This window comes from Gorilla gorilla, chromosome 9, assembly GCF_029281585.2.
Source record: "Gorilla gorilla gorilla isolate KB3781 chromosome 9, NHGRI_mGorGor1-v2.1_pri, whole genome shotgun sequence".
In the NCBI taxonomy this organism is placed as follows: domain Eukaryota; kingdom Metazoa; phylum Chordata; class Mammalia; order Primates; family Hominidae; genus Gorilla; species Gorilla gorilla.
The window spans coordinates 100,724,270-100,742,832 of record NC_073233.2 but is presented as its reverse complement, the minus strand read 5'-3'; the positions used below and the strand labels follow the sequence as shown (position 1 = coordinate 100,742,832).

At 41.3% G+C, this 18,563-nt stretch overlaps 1 protein-coding gene across 5 annotated transcripts in view; it reads right to left on the bottom strand.

Moving 5' to 3' along the window:
• FAT3 (FAT atypical cadherin 3) overlaps nt 1-18,563 on the bottom strand; it is a 676,861-nt gene that overhangs the window by 73,445 nt on the left and 584,853 nt on the right. For all 5 annotated transcript variants that reach the window (XM_055356052.2, XM_055356051.2, XM_055356056.2 and 2 more), the window contains 3 exons: nt 17,733-17,929; nt 16,565-16,718; nt 12,986-13,219 (listed from right to left, as the gene is read on the bottom strand). In XM_055356052.2, the coding sequence (XP_055212027.2) occupies nt 12,986-13,219; nt 16,565-16,718; nt 17,733-17,929 (585 nt within the window). The remainder of the gene's footprint in view (nt 1-12,985; nt 13,220-16,564; nt 16,719-17,732; nt 17,930-18,563) is intronic.

The window sequence follows — 18,563 nt, the reverse complement described above, 5'->3', positions numbered from 1 at the left end:
ATAGAGTTGATTGTTGGAGAGGAGTGGTCAAGGGAAGTTTCTCAGAGAAGAAAACAAATGGATTGAGTCCTGAAGGAAAGATAGGAGTTGTCAGTAGCAAAATAAGGTGGAAGAGTGACAGGAAGAAAGGGCATTACAAATGGTGAGAACATGTGTGAAGTTAACAATTCTGAAATTGCAAGGTATACTCAGAGAAGGATAAATGGTTCAGCATTGTTAAATCCCTAAGTTTAGAACAGTAGAAGCTGAAATTGTCTATTTTCAGAGCCAACTGCAAGTTACCAGAGGTGTTACAACCAATTATAGTTAGCATAAACTAGAAACTGGGCCTAAGTTAATGGATAAATTAGCAGAAAGAGAAAAAGAAAGATTGGAAGGAGCAAGGTGGAGAGGATGCGTGGGTGGAAAGTGTTTTGTAATATGTGAGAAATTATTAAAAGAGCTTACGAGCAGATGATGGACAACATAATCGTGCCTGTCAAGGAGGCTTCACAAGGTGAAGTGGTAGGATGTATCCTGCAGCAAAGCTGATAAGCACATTTCACGAAGCCTCAACATGCCCTGGAGAGGCAGGGAGTCAAAGCTTGGGGTCCTTGGATTTTCTGCAGAAAATGCCCAGGGGTGGATGGAGATTTTCCTAGCTATATTAGTACTGCCTTAAATCCGTCCTCTGCATTGCCGAGTGTTCGATCCAGACTGATCCAAATTAGCAGTTCAGAGGCTATTTTTTTTTTTTTTTTTTTTTTAACCAACCTGTGGCGTCTACAAATGAGGTAGCACATAAGTGAGGGAGCTTCTGCGAAAGAACCACTGTGATCAACTGTTACGGGTCAGAATTCCCTGCTAATGGAGGACTGTGCTAAAACACTTGCTTAAGATACCTCCTTTTTGGAAGGAATTAGCTGTTTCCTTTGACAGCTAGTGTTTTGATCCCTGTTTGGAAGAAACTGGATGTTTAAAAGGGTAATGATAACAAGAACTTACGTGCGTCAAAGGCAAAAACTTCTAAATAGGGAAAGGCATTACAATCAACTACAGAGAAAAAAAAATGTCCAGCTCTCTCCCAGACTTTCTAAATCAGGTTCTGGAGATGGAGCCCTTGCTTGTTTGTTTGTTTAGCCTGTTTATTTTTAAAAACTCTCCAGAGGATTCTGACACAGAAATCGTAGAGTGTCATGGCCCTGCATCTGGTTGCAGACACTGTAGGTGTCCTAACACTGGTAGGAGGTAAATAATTCACGGAGGGGTTTATGGAGCCCACAGCCCTTTGCTCAGATCACTCCATTTAACAGATGCCTTGGGAGGGGCCACTTAACCTTTTTGAACCTTAATTTCTCCATCTATAGGTGGGAGCATCCAGATCTGTTCATTCCCTGGTAAGATCACATGTGTGTTTTTTGAGCTTTCTAGAGAAAGCCTTAAAACAGAAGATGATATTTTTGATATCTACGACAGACAAAAGGATTTGACCACAGTGTACTCCAGAAAATGACTCATGTTTTTCAGTCTTTAGGGAGGATTATTTAATTTTTACTGACATTTTAATAGTCCCTTAGCCACCTTCAAAGATTCAACACTTTGGAGAATAACAGCTTTGGGGAAGGGGGTAAAATACATTAAATCACTGACCTATGCAGGTTAGACATAACAATATCTAAGGCAGTAGGAAAAACAAAGAATAGATGCTACTTAAGAGAAAACAGGCTGAAATCAGAATGGAATCAATCTCTTTCAAAACATTTTCTTGTAGAAATTACTGGAGTATAGAGAAAAGCATTAGGCTGAGGTGATGATAACCTCCTTTACAATCCAGCTTTGCCACTAATTAAGTCATCTTGGGAAAGTCTCTTTGTCTCTGGACCTCAGGATTTGACTGGATTTTGTCTCAGGGTCTTTTCAGTGGTAACATCCTAAGATCTAATAGGATGGCGTTTCCATAAGAAGTGGACCTAGTGCCCCATGGAGGGCCCATGAATCCATGAGAATAGCAACGAGGGGCAGCCAATAGCTTTCCACCATCACTCATCCCTGCCTACGTCAAATAGCTGTGCTCCCAACACAGATGCACTGCTCCTTCCCAAGGTGGGCCCTGTTTTAATTGCCATTGATCTGCACAAGAGCCCTTGTTCCTTGGAGAGTAGAACCTGTGAAAAGATAATGGCTATGATCAGGGAATCTTAAGGATGTGTGGATAGACTTGAAGATGCCCATGAACTTGCATTAGTATACTAGTTCTCTCTTGCTCCATGCTAAATTGCCCCAGAACTTAACAGCATAACACAACAAATATTTATTATTTCCTGGTTTCTATGGATCAAGAATCCAGGCATTTTTTAGCTGGTTATCTATGGCTCAGCATTTCTCTTGAGGTTGCGGTCAAGCTGTCAGGCAGGGCTGCAGTCTCATCTGGAAGCTCAAATGGAGGTTGGAGGGTGGGTCCATTTTCAAGAGCAGTTGTTGATAGACCTTGACCCCTCACCACGTGAGCCTCTCTCAGGGCTGCCTCACAATACCACAGCTGTCTTCCCCTGGGGCAAGTGATCCCGCAGACAGTAGGAAAGAGTGTTATAGACTGAATTGTGATCTCCCAAAATTCATATGTTGAGGCCCTAATCTCCACTGAGACTGCTTTGGAGATAAGGCTTTTAGGAGGTAATTAATGTTAAATGAGGTCTTAAGGGTGGGGTCCTAATGTGATAGGATTAGTGACCCATAAGAAGAGAAGAAAGACAGATCTCTCTATACCCAGGTGCACCTAGGAAAGGCCATGTGAACACACTGCAAGAAGGAGCTGTCTACAAACCAAGGAGAGAGCCCTGGACAAAACCTGACCAATGCTGACACCCTGAACTTAAATTCCCAGACTCCAGAACTGTGAGAAAGTAAATGTTTGTTGTTTAAGTCATCCAGTCTCAGGTACTTCGTTATGGCAGTCTGAGCAGACTAATACAGAAAGCATTGTCAAGATGGATGCCACAGTCTTCTTATAACCTAATCTCTGAAGTGATATCATCACTTCTGCTATATCCTGTTCATTAGATGTGAGTCAGTAAGTCCAGCCCACTCTCAAGGGAAGGGGTGTGAATATCAGGAAGTGGGGAATCACTGGGGTTATCTTAGAGGCTGCTACCATAACAGAGGAATATTGGCATCTTTATTTTCAGTAACCTCTAACTGGCTTTAGTGTCACATTCCATAATAAATGTAGGCAACAAGTCACTGTGGTATGAACAGCACCTGTGGTTTTGTAACCAGTATAAATCAGATATTTTCTTATTATTTTATGGTTGTTGTACCTGCCTCTGCTTACCACTACTTTGAAATATGGGAGTTATTAGACCTACTGCACTAGATTTTGTTATTTAATATATAAAAAGAAATTCACATTACTATACAACAACTTAAAAAATGCTTGGACAAAACTATTTTATTTGTAACTTTTTGTATTTTATTTTATGAGATGTAAAATATTATTCTGAGAGGTGATCCACAGGTATTACCAAACTGTTAAGGCATTTGTGACACAAAAATATTAAGAATCCCTAAGCAAGTGATATTCAAAGTGTGGTTCTGGGAACAGCAGCATCAACAACACCTGGGAACTAGTCTGAAACACAAATTATCAGGAGGTTCCTTCCCTGACCTACTGAGTCAGAAACTCTGGGGGAGGGACCCAGCAATCTGTTCAAATACACCCTCGAGGTGGCTCTTATGCTCACTGAAGTTTGAGAACCACTGATCTAGAGTCTCATTCAGAAACTGCATTTTCCACAAGCTCCCAGGTGATACTGAGACTGTTGGTCCAGACTTTTTGAGTACCACTGTCCTACCCTTGACTATAGCATCACTGTTAATTGAATGTCTGTTAACCAACCCTCCTGTGGCCCTTATCATGATGTCTGCAGCCCTGCTACTAACTAGCTGTGGCTCAGTGCAAGTTACTTAACCCCTCAGAGTTTATTCATATATTAAATAGAATGAAAAAGTACGCTAACTTGCAGGGCTATTATGAGAAATGGGAATAATGTATCTAAGGCACTTGGCACAGTGCCTGAAGTGGAGCAGAAGCTCTGAAAGCAGATGTTATTAGCCATATTATGATTATCATTTAAAGTTCTTATTAAGTAACTGAGCTTGCCTAGGAGGGTTCAAGACTAGTAGAGAAGAAACGTGCATGCAGCTGTCTGTCAGGATAATCAGGACATGCGTAGGAGCTCAGAACAGGGAGATCTAACTCCAGAGAAGGAAAATGTGGCCTTACAAGTTCAAAGTGCTTTTCATTCAGTCTTGGGCCAATCTCACACTGATGCTTTGAGGTCGGCAAAGGGAACATTACTGTCATTCTCACATTACAGAAGAAGAAACTAAAGGCTCGGAGAAGCTGAAGACTTGCCCCAGGTCACTAATCATCAGAGCTTTCCCCATGCTCTTGTGAGCTCTTGATCAATCCAGTTACTAGATGTGTTTCTCGGGTACATTTGGGGATATCCCTGTGACCTGATCTCCAGGGTCTGGAGAAACCCAGGGGTGCTGTCTCAGCTGAGGGATGAGGCTGCGAGGAAGCTGTCTACTTAGAAAATCCTAAAAGGGAGAAATGGCAGGATGTTTGCATGCCTCCACTGTGGAAGACACAGACAGAGCCAGTTGCTTCCAGATGCCACAGACTGCCCCTTCTCTCTGTCCCACACACTCACATACTGATGCCAGTGAAAAAGGATGCTTCAGGATTCACCTCTTCTGTCAGATGTGCCTTTTTTTCTCTTTTGCTTTTGAGGCACAGTGCAAAGGTAGTATATTTAGTCAAGTCCCTTATAGACTGGAGTTTTAGAGAGTAAATGCTGAATGTATATTGTTTTCCTTGTTTGTTTTCCTTCGGGAGATCACAAGGCTGACGATAGAAGATTTGACATCAAACACCATCACAGGGAGTTGGAACTTTGCTTTGGCTATCAAATTTAAAGTGGAGTATCTAGGGCTGCAGGTATAGAAAAGCATTTTGGATTCTTACAGATTGGTTTGAGCAACACTTCCTCAGACTCTGTCCCAAGAAGATACAGGAAACTGAGAACCCAGGGCATGTGAGATGCTTTTCCACTAGAGTTGCAGCATCTCGTCCACATTTCCAGTGGACTTTTGTCACCTCCAAGCTTTTCTTCCTAAGTCTCGGTTAATGGCTCTCAAAAAGTGGCAGACAAAAAAGGTGAGATGGGTCAGAAGAGGCAGGAAAACCACTGGAGAGATTCACTGAAGGTGGTTTGGTCAGAAAAATCTCCATCTAACAATCGTTAGTGGTCACTTTCACGCACATTCCTCTCAAATAAATACATTCCTCCTTCATAAGGAGCTATGCTGTCAGGGCAAATGGTGCCCCATGACCCTGGGCCAGCCCTGTACTTCCTCTGAAAAGAGCTATGCTTTGGAAAACCCAGTTCATTCCAGTATCTTCCCTCTGAGAGCAAAGTGCAGGGTTCAAGATGCTATCTCTCTCATGAAATACTCACTAAACAAATTCCCAACATAGACAGCAAGCTTACACCATTATAGTGAATGCCAGCACAAAATGGAGGAAGCTGAGGACAGCTGAGACACACACTCGGGGCAAAACAGGGAAGCTCTATCAAAAGATAAGTTCTCTTAGTGTCTTTCCAATTTTCTGTTAATATGAGGATCAAACTATTAACTTTAGGGGAAAGGCAGTATTCTGGAAGACTCAGAATTTTTCATATTTTCTATTAATGCAATTTACTGATTGGGACCACTGCCCATTCATGTATTAAATAATCTGGCACCTACAGAGCCCTCACTGGATGAGATGTTCTCTTCTTCATTTCTTACTGACTCCCGCTCACCTTTCCCCTCACCCTGAAACAAACTCCTGCATCTCCTCAGGGCACTCAGCCCAGTTGCTGCCCTGCTTATCTCAGATGGCAGTCCACTTCCTGTACAGAGACATCCGAGGGCAGGTGTGTGCCTCTCAGTGGGTTTCCTTAGCATCTCCCTTTGAGCATCTTCCTTTGTGTTTCAATCTTCCTTTTCTGCCTCTCTCTTTCCTTTTACTTCTTTTTTATTTTTGTTTTTATTTTTTTTGAGATGGAGTCTCACTCTGTCACCCGGGCTGGAATGCAGTGGGGTGATCTCGGCTCACTGCAACCTCCACCTCCTCGGCTCAAGTGATTCTCCTGCCTCAGCCTCCCGAGTAGCTGGGATTACAGGCGCACGTCACCACACCTGGCTAATTTTTGTATTTTAAGTAGAGATGGGGTTTTACCATGTTGGTCAGGCTGGTCTTGAACTACTGACCTGAAGTAATCTGCCTGCCTCCGCCTCCCAAAGTGCTGGGATTACAGGCATGAGCCACCACACCCAGCTCTTTCCTTTTACTTCTAAAGCCAAGTGGTCCCTCTACACCCCTGAGGCTAACTTTCCCTGCTCATGAGTGATGTCACCTTCTCCGACCTCTTTGGGACCCACTGTGGCAGTTGTTCTTTCCTGCTTTCATCATTGCAGCAGAGGTAATGAGTGCTCACCAAGTCTCCCCGGGCCTCCCCTATGTGTCCCTGCTCCTGTGCATGTGGGCCAGCCTGAGGGACTCCTTCTGGGCAGTGGATAGTGGTGGAGTGACGTGGTGTCTCCCAGGCTGAGGCAGCTGACAGCTGGCATGCTGCCTTCATCTCTCTCTTCCCCTCTGCTGTGACCTTGGAAGCCAAAGGTCAGAAGGTGGAGTTGACAGGATGGAGGGACCAGATTTCTGAGTCACTAGATAGTCTTGCACTGACCTGTACTTCACCTGGGCAAGAAATAAGCTTTTGCTTTGCTAAGCCACTGAGACTTCCTACAAATGATCTCAGTCTTGCCAAGCCTGTCCTGGCTAACACTCATCTCTCCATCTATCTGTCTCTCTGTCTCGCTCCTCTGTCTATCTCTCTCCATCCAAGTTCAAGTCCCAACTCTTAGCATTTTGGTAAGTGCTAATACCATTTGGTGAATCCTTCCTGAGTTGTCCCAGTTGAAAATTCATTGCTTACATTGTAATGTTCCCACATGGACCTATGTAGCATTTTACATGTGCTATCTGACCAATCCTTACAAAATCATTAGTTTTACAGATGTGACTTTATTACCACATTCCTCATCGTTTTCTTGGAATCTTGTTGTGCAGGCCTGTTTCTCCCTATGACTGTAAACCCCTTGAAGGCAAGACTGTCACGATGAGCAAACATGTCTTTATTCCTGACTTCCTTCTGGAGGTTCACACTTGAATTCCCAATGTGTCCCCATGTTTCATCTTCCTCTCCATGCCAGGTGGTACTGTTGACCGTCTATGCTACTTCTGCTCATGCAGCACCTTCACCTGGTGCCCATGTTTGAAATTTTGACTAAATAGCCTACCTTGCATTCAGTATAGTCAGTTGACAAAATCTACAGATTTCACATCTGAAATCTCAATCTGGCTTTCACCAGCTCCTTATTTATTTATTTACTTGGTTTTTTTTTGAGATGGAGTCTCGCTCTGTCTCCCAGGCTGGAGTGCGGTGGCGCGATCTCTGCTCACAGCAAGCTCTGCCTTCTGGGTTCACGCCATTCTCCTGCCTCAGCCTCCCAAGTAGCTGGGACTACAGGTGCCCACTGCCACGTCCGGCGAATTTTTTGTATTTTTAGTAGAGACAGGGTTTCACTGTGTTAGCCAGGATGGTCTCGATCTCCTGACCTTGTGATCTGCCCTCCTCAGCCTCCCAAAGTGCTGGGATTACAGGTGTGAGCCACCGTGCCCAGCCCACCAGCTCCTTATTTTTAAATCTCAAAGCCACCACTCTCATTTTGGCCCTTATTGTTTTTCTTAATACACTCCTAGGAGCTTTCCTAGTCCCTGGTTTTCCTTGTTCCAATTCATTTCAGAGGCTCCTATCAGATTAGCATCCCCCAAACTCCAAATTCATTATTTCTTTTCTCAAATGTGCTCAATGGTTCATTTCCATCTGTTTAAGTGGCCTTCACAAACAACCACAATCAGGCCCGGTCTACTTTTCCTATCTCATTAATCTCTCCTCCCTCCTGGACTACATGATGTTCTCTCAACTATTTAGTTGGGTCCACGCTTTCCCAACTTCCTGGCTCCTATCTTCCTGAATGCGTTCCTACCCCTGACTGTGGAAATCCTATTCATTCTGGGAAATTTGCTTTTTTAAAATTTTACTTTAAGTTCTGGGATACATGTGCAGAACGTGTAGGTTTGTTACACAGGTATATATGTGCCATGGTGGTTTGCTGCACCTATCAACCCATCATCTAGGTTTCAATTCCCACATGCATTAGGTATTTGTCCTGATGTTCTTCCTCCCCTTGTCCCCTACACTCCAACAGGCCCCAGTGTGTAATGTTCCCCTCCCTGTGTCCATGTGTTATTAACGGTATGTATGTTCCCTTTAACAACTATTCATTTTACTACTATTCACCCTTTAACTTCCCTTTTTTTATAAATGTTGGGTCATGAAGTCATGTCAGCACTTTATGGGAGCAAAGATATTTCCAATTGACAGGAAAACTAAGAACTTCATGCTAAAATCTAGAGAGTTGCCACGGCATTTCTTAGAACTCATAAAACGGGTGTAAAATTATCTTGTCCTCTTCTGTTTTTATTTTATTCCTGACCCAGGCAATGACTCTAACAATAATGTTAGTTCATTATAAGTGATTCATAGAAAAAGAGTTGTTTGGCTAAAAGCAATAATATATTTTAAATTTCTTAAATCAGGATATGAAGGTTTAGCAAGTCACAGAGTCAGATTCAGATTATATCCTTGTCTTTTCTCTGCAATTCATAATGAACGGTATATTTTGTAGTCAATTGCTGGCTGTCTTAATCTGTTTGGGCTATAAAAAATACCTGAGACTTGGTAATTTATAAACAACAGAAATTTATTGCTCATAGTTCTGGAGGCTGGGAAGTCCAAGATCAAGGCACCAGCAGATTTGGTGTTGGTGGGGGCACGTTCTATTTGAAATGGGCCTCCACCAGACACTAGATGTTCTTGCATGACAGAAGAGAAGAACAGGCTCCCTCAAGCCTCTTTTATAAGGGCACTGAAGAGCCCTCAGGACCTAATCACCTCCCAAAGGATGCATCTCTTAATATGGACACATGAGGAATTAGGTTCCAATGTATGAATTTTAGAGGGACACAAATTTCAGATCATAGCACTGGTGGAATAATTTACAACTTCTGGTAAAGCAATGTGCTTAACCAAAGAAGTTTCATGAATCAAATATGCCTGTCATTTACACAAATGTAGCCAATGATCTTCAGCAGGATCAAAAACCAGTTAGACAACTTGGATGAATCTTAAGAGAATTATGCTGAGTGAAAAAATAAGACCAATCTCAAAAGGTTACAAACTATATAATTTAACTTAAATAGCATTTTTGAAATAAGAGAATTATAGATATGGAAGTCAGTGGTTGTCAGCGGTTAGGGATTGGGAAGCAGGTGCAGGGAGTGGGTGGGTGTGGCTCCAAAGGGGCAGCAAGTGGGAGGCGTGTGATGTATGAATGTGGTACTTAAATGAAGCTGCACAGGTGATAACATTGCATAGAAATATACACACGCAAACACCCTGAAATTTGAATAAACTCTGTGGATTGTACCAAGGTCAATTTCCTAGCTCTGATGGTATACTATAGTTAAGCAAGATGTTACCAGTGGGAGAAGGGCTGGGTGAAGGGGCACTTGACTTCCCTATATATTATTTTGCAACTTCCTGTGAACCTGTAATTATTTCAAAATAAAAAGCTTAAAAATAAGACCTTTCCTTGTCATACTAGAGAAGGATCTGCAAACGAGGTCAGGAGGTAACACAAGTGTATTAGTCCGTTCTCATGCTGCTAATAAAGATATACCGGAGACTGGGTAATTTATAAAGGGAAAAGGTTTAATTGACTCACAGTTCTGCATGGCTAGAGAGGCCTCAGGAAACTTACAATCACAGCAGAAGGTCAAAGGGAAGCAAACACATCCTTTTTCACATGATGGCAGAAAGGGGAAGTGCCAAACAAAAGGGGGAAAAGCCCCTCATAAAACCATCAGGTCTCATGAGAACTCACTCACTATCATGAGAACAGCATGAGGATAACCGCCCCCATGATTAAATTACCTCCCACCAGGTGTCTCCCATGACACATGGGGATTATGGAAACTACAATTCAAGATATGATTTGGGTGGGGTCACAGCCAAACCATATCAATAAGCAAGTAAAGTGGCTAGCAGGAGGCAAGGTTAGTGCTGTGGCCAGTGTCAAGGATGCAGTTGCTCTTTAGCTCCTGCCATGTGGGACCTGTGTACCTGGAATTGCAGGGTCTTCTGAGTGCTGTTGTTTTTATAAAATGCTGGAAATCTAAATTTCTAATAAAATTCTGACTTTTAAATATTAACAGCTATTATAAATTTTTTTTTCTTTCCTTGTTTCCTTCTTTCTTTTTTTTTTTGAGATGGAGTCTCACTCTGTTGCCCAGGCTGGAGCACACTGGCACAATATTGGCTCATTGCAACCTCCGCCTCCCGGGTTCAAGCAATTCTTCTGCCTCAGCTTCCCGAGTAGCTGGGACTACAGGCATAGTACCACCATGCCTGGCTAATTTTTGTATTTTTAGTAGAGACGGGGTTTCACCATATTGGCCAGGCTGGTCACGAACTCCTGACCTCGTGATCCGCCCACTTCGGCCTCTCTTTTGAACAGTATAGAGGCCAAACTAGAAAGGCAGATTTGTGTGCAATGGCTATTGATGTGCAAACTCAGCTTCCAGACAGAGGTTCAGTTTGGCTCCTAGATAAATTCTACCTTCAACAACCTGGTAATCTTAGTGCACAGCTCACACTGGTTTGTAATCTCTTAGGAAATGGAGAAATGGTCACTTTTGAGGCAGTAAGTGTTCTGATCAGGCCGCTAATGAAAATTAGTGTACCAATCATTGATACCCAGGGATTCTGAAGAATGTCCGCATTCATTTGATTGCAGCTCAGACTGACGCTGCTGCAACTGGAATCTCCTGTCTACTCTGACCAAGACCTTCACAACCACTTCGTCAGTATGCTGGCTAAGGCACAGTAGGTGCTCAGTCTGTGTTGTTAGAAATATTCATTGGTTCTTCCTCAGCTGTCTTAGTTCTTTTACATTTTAAAGCTAAAAGAAATCTACAAAAACTGAGAAAATGAACTAAAATCTGGTATCTTATGCCACAGTTTTCCTGTGGCTGATGCAATGGCCTGGTGACTATACTTTATACATAGATGCCAGCAGCACCCCTATAATCTCTGTCTCTATTTGAAGCTTTGAATATAAGCTCTTACTCATTATCAAAAAATGAGTAGATCAAGGTACTGGTAAGATCCTCATTCCAGTTTTGGTTCCTTAAAGTCTTTATCATCTCTGCCCTGTTAAATGCCCAGAATCTAGACATTCCTTCCTCCCCAACTCCCAACCTGGCCATCTGACTCAAAAGAAGTGAAAGGAGGACATAGCATGTTCTTCACAACTTGCAAAACAGCTCCAAGCACACCGTCTGTGAGTCAGTAACACCCCACTCCACCCCCTCATGTTTCAAAAAACACCATGTGCACTAATCAGACGTCCATGTCCAGTCTAGTAGCCTGGGTACACTCAATTCCTTCATGGAGTGTGGAGAAAAATTCCAATCTTTCAGCTTTTAAAATATCATCTATGGCCTAATTATACATTCTCAAAATCAAATTTAAAATGATTAAGTGCTTCATTTCCATTAATTCTGTTCTCTTTCCCCAAAGTCATCTGCTAATAAGAGTCCAGAGAATGTTTTCTAATCCTCCTTTAAAAAAGAGACTATTTGTAGGTATTACATAAATATATATCAGTAAGAGGTCTTTCTTGTTTACCATTTTTCACAAAGCTCTTTAATATGTAGACTTTTAAAGGGTTGGTTCTCAGCCTTGAAAATTATGCTAATGAGGTAACAGCAATAATTCAAATTGTAGCCACTAATTTCTCTAAGGGAAAATATGCAGAGACCCCAGGCTCTACGTTTGTTTTCAACTAATTATCATGTATTTACTTTTCCGTTAGTCCAATAATTTTTCTTTCAATTCAGAATTAAGCAATATGACACTGAATTATATAAAGGCCTGTTTAGCATAGCAGACACACCTCATCATTTCCTAGTACTCTGATTTACAGCTCTTAAAATGCACAACCGAGAGGCTGTCTATATGCCCTTTTGTATTTATATTCCATCATGCAGTCACCTCAATAACTTATGCATTCTCAGAAGGTCTACCTAGCAATTAACTCCAGTCTTTTCTAACTCACCATCTCATTATGTAAAGTGGATCTGAGCATAAACTTTATTAGCAACTTTCAATTCTAATTCCTTATCTCCCCCACCCCCACTCTGTCAAACAATGTCAGTTTATATGTGACAAAAATGCTTTGGAAAATGGCAGTTTAAAAAATCCACGTTGGACTGGCAGCACATTTAGTAATTAGTCTTTGCACTATGGGGCACTATATTAAATCGAGATTGTCATATTTCAGCTAAAGCATGTGACCGAGTTCTTCATAGAAATGGAAACAAATCAAATTCTCCTTGCTTCACAACATAGCCTTTTGACTATGTTTAGGAGGAAAAGACAGTGAGGAAATCTATCATTTTTATTCAAAAGGTCAAAATCTAAAAACAACAAAACAAAACCCAAACAAACCAACCCAAACTCCTTTGCTAAAAGGTAAAAGACTTCTTAGTATCTCTTCTTCAAACTCGAGAAAGAGGAGGGCCAACTTGCAGACTTTTCTCATGCATATGAAGTGTATCAGCTGAATAGCTGAAATGGGGTTTAATGTACATGTTCTCGTGGTAAAGAACCAAGGGGGTTGATTAAGGTTCTTATAAAACTAAAGGAATGGCAGCACCTGAAGACAAAGTGTCCACTGTGTGACAGGGAGATGCCTGCAACTGACTTACCAATGTCGGGGTCCACGGCTTGAACTCTGGTCAACAGAGCCTTGGTGGCTGTGTTCTCATAGACACAGGTGTTGTAGTGGTCAGAAGAAAACACAGGGGGGTTATCATTCACATCCTCCAGGATTAGGTGGATGTTGGACTGACAGAACCTGCCACCCCCGTCAGTGGCCTTGGCCATCAGGCTGTACACGGGGATCCTCTCCCGGTCCAACAGAGCCAAGGTTTTTAACTCGCCTGTGAAAATAAATGGCAGCATGATTGGTCTGAGTTTTTAAAAACTGTCTTTCTTTGGAGAGCAGAGGACCAATTATACAAACAATTCTCAACATAGGAAGGACTAACATCATTTGGCCCAAGTGTCCCATACTTTAAAAATGTAGCAAATTCAACAGTTTATGTGTCAGGGAAAAATGTATGGGATTCTAGATGCAAAAACAAAACATTTGAAGCTGTGTGACCTTCAAATTAATTAATCCCTTTTTGAAACTGCTGGTATAAGGGGCTCTTTCTTTTGGCTACACGGAGAAGCTTCAAATCTCTTTAAACCTCTCAAGATCTACTCTGGAGATCAGTCTCTGGATTTCTGCTATATGTCCAGAAAACACACAGAGAATGGACTGGTATATCTAGTTCTCTGATGGTCAATATTGTCAACAACCCATAGACCCAGAAAGGCAGTCTCTTTGCCTCCAGATACTCAACTTTTTGCTCTATCATTTACAGGAAAACAGGTAATGAAAACAGAAGCTGGCTTTAGTGGGGCAGGGTCTTGAAGGACCCCTATTGTGTAAGGGTTAACCCTTAACTTGCTGGATTGTGGAAGGGCCTGACAATGCTTCGGGAGGAGTCAAGTTGGAGAAAACTTGAGGAGCATGGAAAAGCAGTTCCTTAGCATCCCGCATGGAGTAATGTTATGTCTGTATTTTAACCACTGGAATAGCTGCATTGGTGCTGGAAACCAGCTTTTGTGGAGATATTTTTGTTGTTTAAGTTTCGTAAGATAATGACAACAAGCACAGTGACAAACCTGAATAAATGTTATTTGGTGGAAAGTGTGACTCACGAAATGTTATCACTCTTAAATAAAATTTGTAGATATTATTTGGATGAAGCTACCTATATTTATTTATTTATTTATTTATTTATTTATTTATTTATTTATTTTGAAACTGAGTCTTGCTCTGTTGCCCAGGCTGGAGTGCAGTGGCATGATCTCGGCTCACTGCAAGCTCTGCCTCCTGGGTTCATGCCATTCTCCTGCCTCAGCCTCCCAAGTAGCTGGGACTACAGGTGCCCGCCACCATGCCTGGCTAATTTTTTTGTATTTTTAGTGGAGACGGGGTTTCACCGTGTTAACCAGGATGGTCTTGATCTCCTGACTTCGTGATCCACCCACCTCGGCTTCCCAAAGTGCGGGGATTACAGGTGTGAGCCACCGTGCTGGCCAAAGCTACCTATATTTATTAAGGCAGTTCATCTTTTAGCTTCCTGGCTATGGCCAGCCAGTTCTCAGATACAGGTTGGGTCATTTCCCTCTCCTACTCAAAAAGCATCCAGGGCTTTTCATTGGGACGTTCAAGACACTCCACAATCTGGCCTAAAGTAGTTTTCCCTCCACTTTTGTATATGACATTACCTGGATGCGCTATGCTCTCTGCTCATGCTGTTCCTATAACTTGCAGTGTCCTGTTTAAGCCACTGAGAATCCTGGCTCAGTTCAAATGCTAGTTCTTCCTTTAAGCAGTTTCCTTTTTCCTCTTATCAGAATATTAGTTACATCTTCATCTGTGCCCAGATATAGCTCCCCTTATGTTTCTCCTGAACACTCATTTCATTGTGCCTTTCATGATTCTTATTATTGGTTAACTTGCCTGTCTTCCCTACTGGATTACAATATCCCCTGGGCATGATTTATTTTGTTTATCTTGGAGTCTACCACAAATATCCCATAAAGTACTTTTATGTCTACTGGCTACTCAATAAATGTTACCTTTTGAATAAATAATCACCAGGCCCATATAGCTGAGTAGTATATTCCCATGTAGCTAAGTCAGTGCTTCCTTGTAGGATGCAACCTCTTATGAGAGTGGGGCAGGGAGGAGCCACTACCTTTCTGGAGACTCAATAGTCAGTTATTGTTCACTGGAACCAACACAACACTGAAAATATGCAAGCCAGCCAATCTTTACGCTTAAATTTAAAATGTCATTGGATGGGTCATCTAATCTACAAAACTAAAATAATTTGCCACCATATAAAAGGTTTTTCCATTAGCTCTGGCCTTCAATGCAGGCATCTGCCTTTAGCTTACATAACCTTGCACCTTGTCAATTTTACTTGAATATACAACCAAGCAAATCTGAGGGCTCATAGGTTTGGAGAAACTAGGCAAGAAAGTTTAATAAAAACTAGACAACTGTGTTAATAAGAACCAGAAAGGGACCCTAAAGACATTTCAAAGTGAGAAAAATTCTCCTTCCTATAAATTGCTGTCTGGTTTTCGTGGCAACCTGCATTTGTGATATAACTTCATTTATACCTGTTACGAGCATATACCTTAAAACTTACAGATACGAGAAACAAGAGAAGCAAACAGAGATGTCCGCTTACTTGATGCTAATAAATGTAGGTAAAGTCTGGGCAAGTTTTACAAAGGAAATAAAAAGTTTCTGTGGTCCAGAGTACCCATATTTGGATATGCACCTACAATTTCTTAGAGCCCAAGATACTGAGCATCATATTCTTGGGGTACAGAGAATGATACCCCAAAGTATGGTGCTTTGACATGCTGACCACCTTGAATTAAAAAAAATTTGGAAGGCCTTAAAGCTGCCTTAGAACCAAGAACTTTCAAACTTTCTCTTATTTCCCTCATCTCTCTCAAGTGCAGGTGAAGACTCTCTTTGAAATTTCCTCATCTGACTAAGAAAAGTTCTTTCCAAAAGAAATGCATTTGTCTTAAGATCCCCCTCCATAGAAATCTCATCAAATAACTGGGAAAGATTCACCACCAGAGAAGAGAAAAGAGACTAAAAGTCATCACCATGTCCAGACAGATTTTTCGTCTCTTCTTCTGAGGGAAGCTCCTAGAGATTAACTGGGAGACTTTATCTGCATAACTAGATAACATTTGTTCACAGTCAGTTCAATCCGTCACCTCCCCACATTTTCCAGTTCCATTGAGTTTCCTAGGAGAATTATTTACAAAATAATGGATGCCCTCCAGATTATTCATTTCTCCTAAAAATCATTGACTACTCCTCTAAAATTGCCTACAGTCCCCCAACTTCCCTCTCCCCTAACAACAGCCTTAACCATCCGGCTTTTCTTTGGGTCTCTTATTTTTGGGGCTGTGGTACCCACGTTCACATAAGTAAATCCATATGCCTTTTCTCCTGTTAATCTGTCTGTGGTCAGTTCATTTCAGCAAACATTCAGAAAGGATGGAAGGGAAAATTTCCCTCCATCCCTATAAGAGTAAGTATACTACTAACTATTTACTAGTGATGAGACCACATAAGTTTAACCTCTCTCATGAATTAACAATGACATTTATCTCAAGAATAAATTTTAGCTTACCACTTTCTGGATCTAGAAAAAATTCACTGTTTCCAGATCCATAGAGTGAGTATCGTATATCTCCATTGGATCCAATATCAGCATCCTTTGCACTGACTTTTAGGATGATTTTATTTGATGGAATGTCTTCAGGAAGTAATGCTGTATATGCAACCTGGACAAAGGTGAAGAAAGGTAATAAAATCATTAGTATTTGTGGGGGCAATTGCCATATTTAGCATTATATAGGATTTCTTTAAAAATTCATTTATATAATTTAGCTTTTGTTATTTTTTTCCTTCACTACAGAAACATATTCCAATATATTATGAAACACAGTATATCTGCTGCTCTTCCACTCCCATGCTTATTCATTTAACAAATATTTATTGAGCATCCACTATATGTACCATTCTAGGCACTAAGAGTACCATGGCAAAGAAAACAGAAGAACATCCCCACTCTTGCGGAACCATAACACACACCACACATTGACTATGGTTGTCTGTTTTTCTCTTGAGCCCCAGTAAGTCCTAGGAATTCTCTTCAACTCTTTAAAGAGCCACTACCAGCATTTGGCATTAGTATGAGAGATTAAATCTATTTGCAGTACTTTTCTAATCTGTAGGACACCAATATTGGCTCTTGGTCCACATGATAGAAAAGAATAAATAGTGATTTAATTTCAGTATGAGAGAAAATAAAATCTAGTACTTGTGCCTTGCAATGGCATTATATTTTATATAGTAGTAGAAAGGCCACTTCATAAGGAGCCTGGAGACCAGTGTTCAGCACCAACATTGCCACTAACCAAATGTGTAAACTTATATAAACAAGTTAACATCCTGTAGAGTGGTCCATTTCTCTTTTATGATATCAGTGATTTAAACAGAATAAGTCCTAAAGTCCTTTATGAATTACTCAAAAAATTATTTAAGACATTGGTTTTCTTTTTTTTTTTTTTTTTTTGGTGGGGGCAGGGTACAAAATTAGGTATCTGATCTTGCTACCTATACTTTTTTCATGTTTTCAATATTTCTTCCTAAATTTCACCTCCTACCCTCTTATACTGATACCCAATTGCAGAAAAGAGCAGAAGTTTGCCTGGCCTTAAGAAGAAAAGTGAAATGGGTTTTTATTTAATTTTGGAGAAGCAGAGTAAAAGCAGAACCCTATCCCCAAATCTCACCTGATCACACACTGGGCTATTGTCATTCACATCACTGACGCTCACTTCCACCATGGCCTGTGTGACAAAAAGCCCATCAGTGGCAGTGATATTGAGAAAGTAAATGTCCTGTTCTTCTCTGTCTAGAGGCCTCTTCACATAGACCTTCCACTCACTTTGCACCAGGCCCAGAGCAAACCTTCCTCGAGGGTTTCCTCCTGCAGTTAAAAAAACAAAAGAGCTTTTGAAGATGTGCAATGAAATGTCTTAATCTACATCTACCTTGAGAGGTGCATGTGGAGTCATCCAGGTACTCTTTAAACTGTATCATTTAGGATACTACAAAGATACTGAGACTCCCTTTGATTCTTGGGCAACAAAGCATGATATTTATATGCTTGGCTTCTGTGGAAAGCAAAACAGTAACTTTCCAAGATAATAAAATCCACTTAGAGAAGCTGGAGATGATCTCTTGTTTAGTTCCCCTTAAGAACAATCAAATTCAAACTGTGAACAATCAATCGTCTTCTCAGGCTGACACAATTGTCTTTCCACTTAGTCTCAAGAGAGGATGTAATACACTCTAGCTCTTGTTACCAAGACAATTTCATTAGCCGTTGATTATGCAGTCAAGGAAAGGCAGTTAGTTCTATTAAGGAATCTTTTAATGAAGCCTTTATCATACAGCTGCGCTCTTCTCATAAGAACTGGAGTTTGGCGGAGAAAAGTTTTCACGACAGAGGAGGGCCCATTAGTGTTAAATAGCCCTAACGAGGGGTCATTTAAAAAGCAGTTCAAAGATAAGCATTGCAATTAGACCAAATGTATCAGAGTGAAGCTGGGGAACATGGA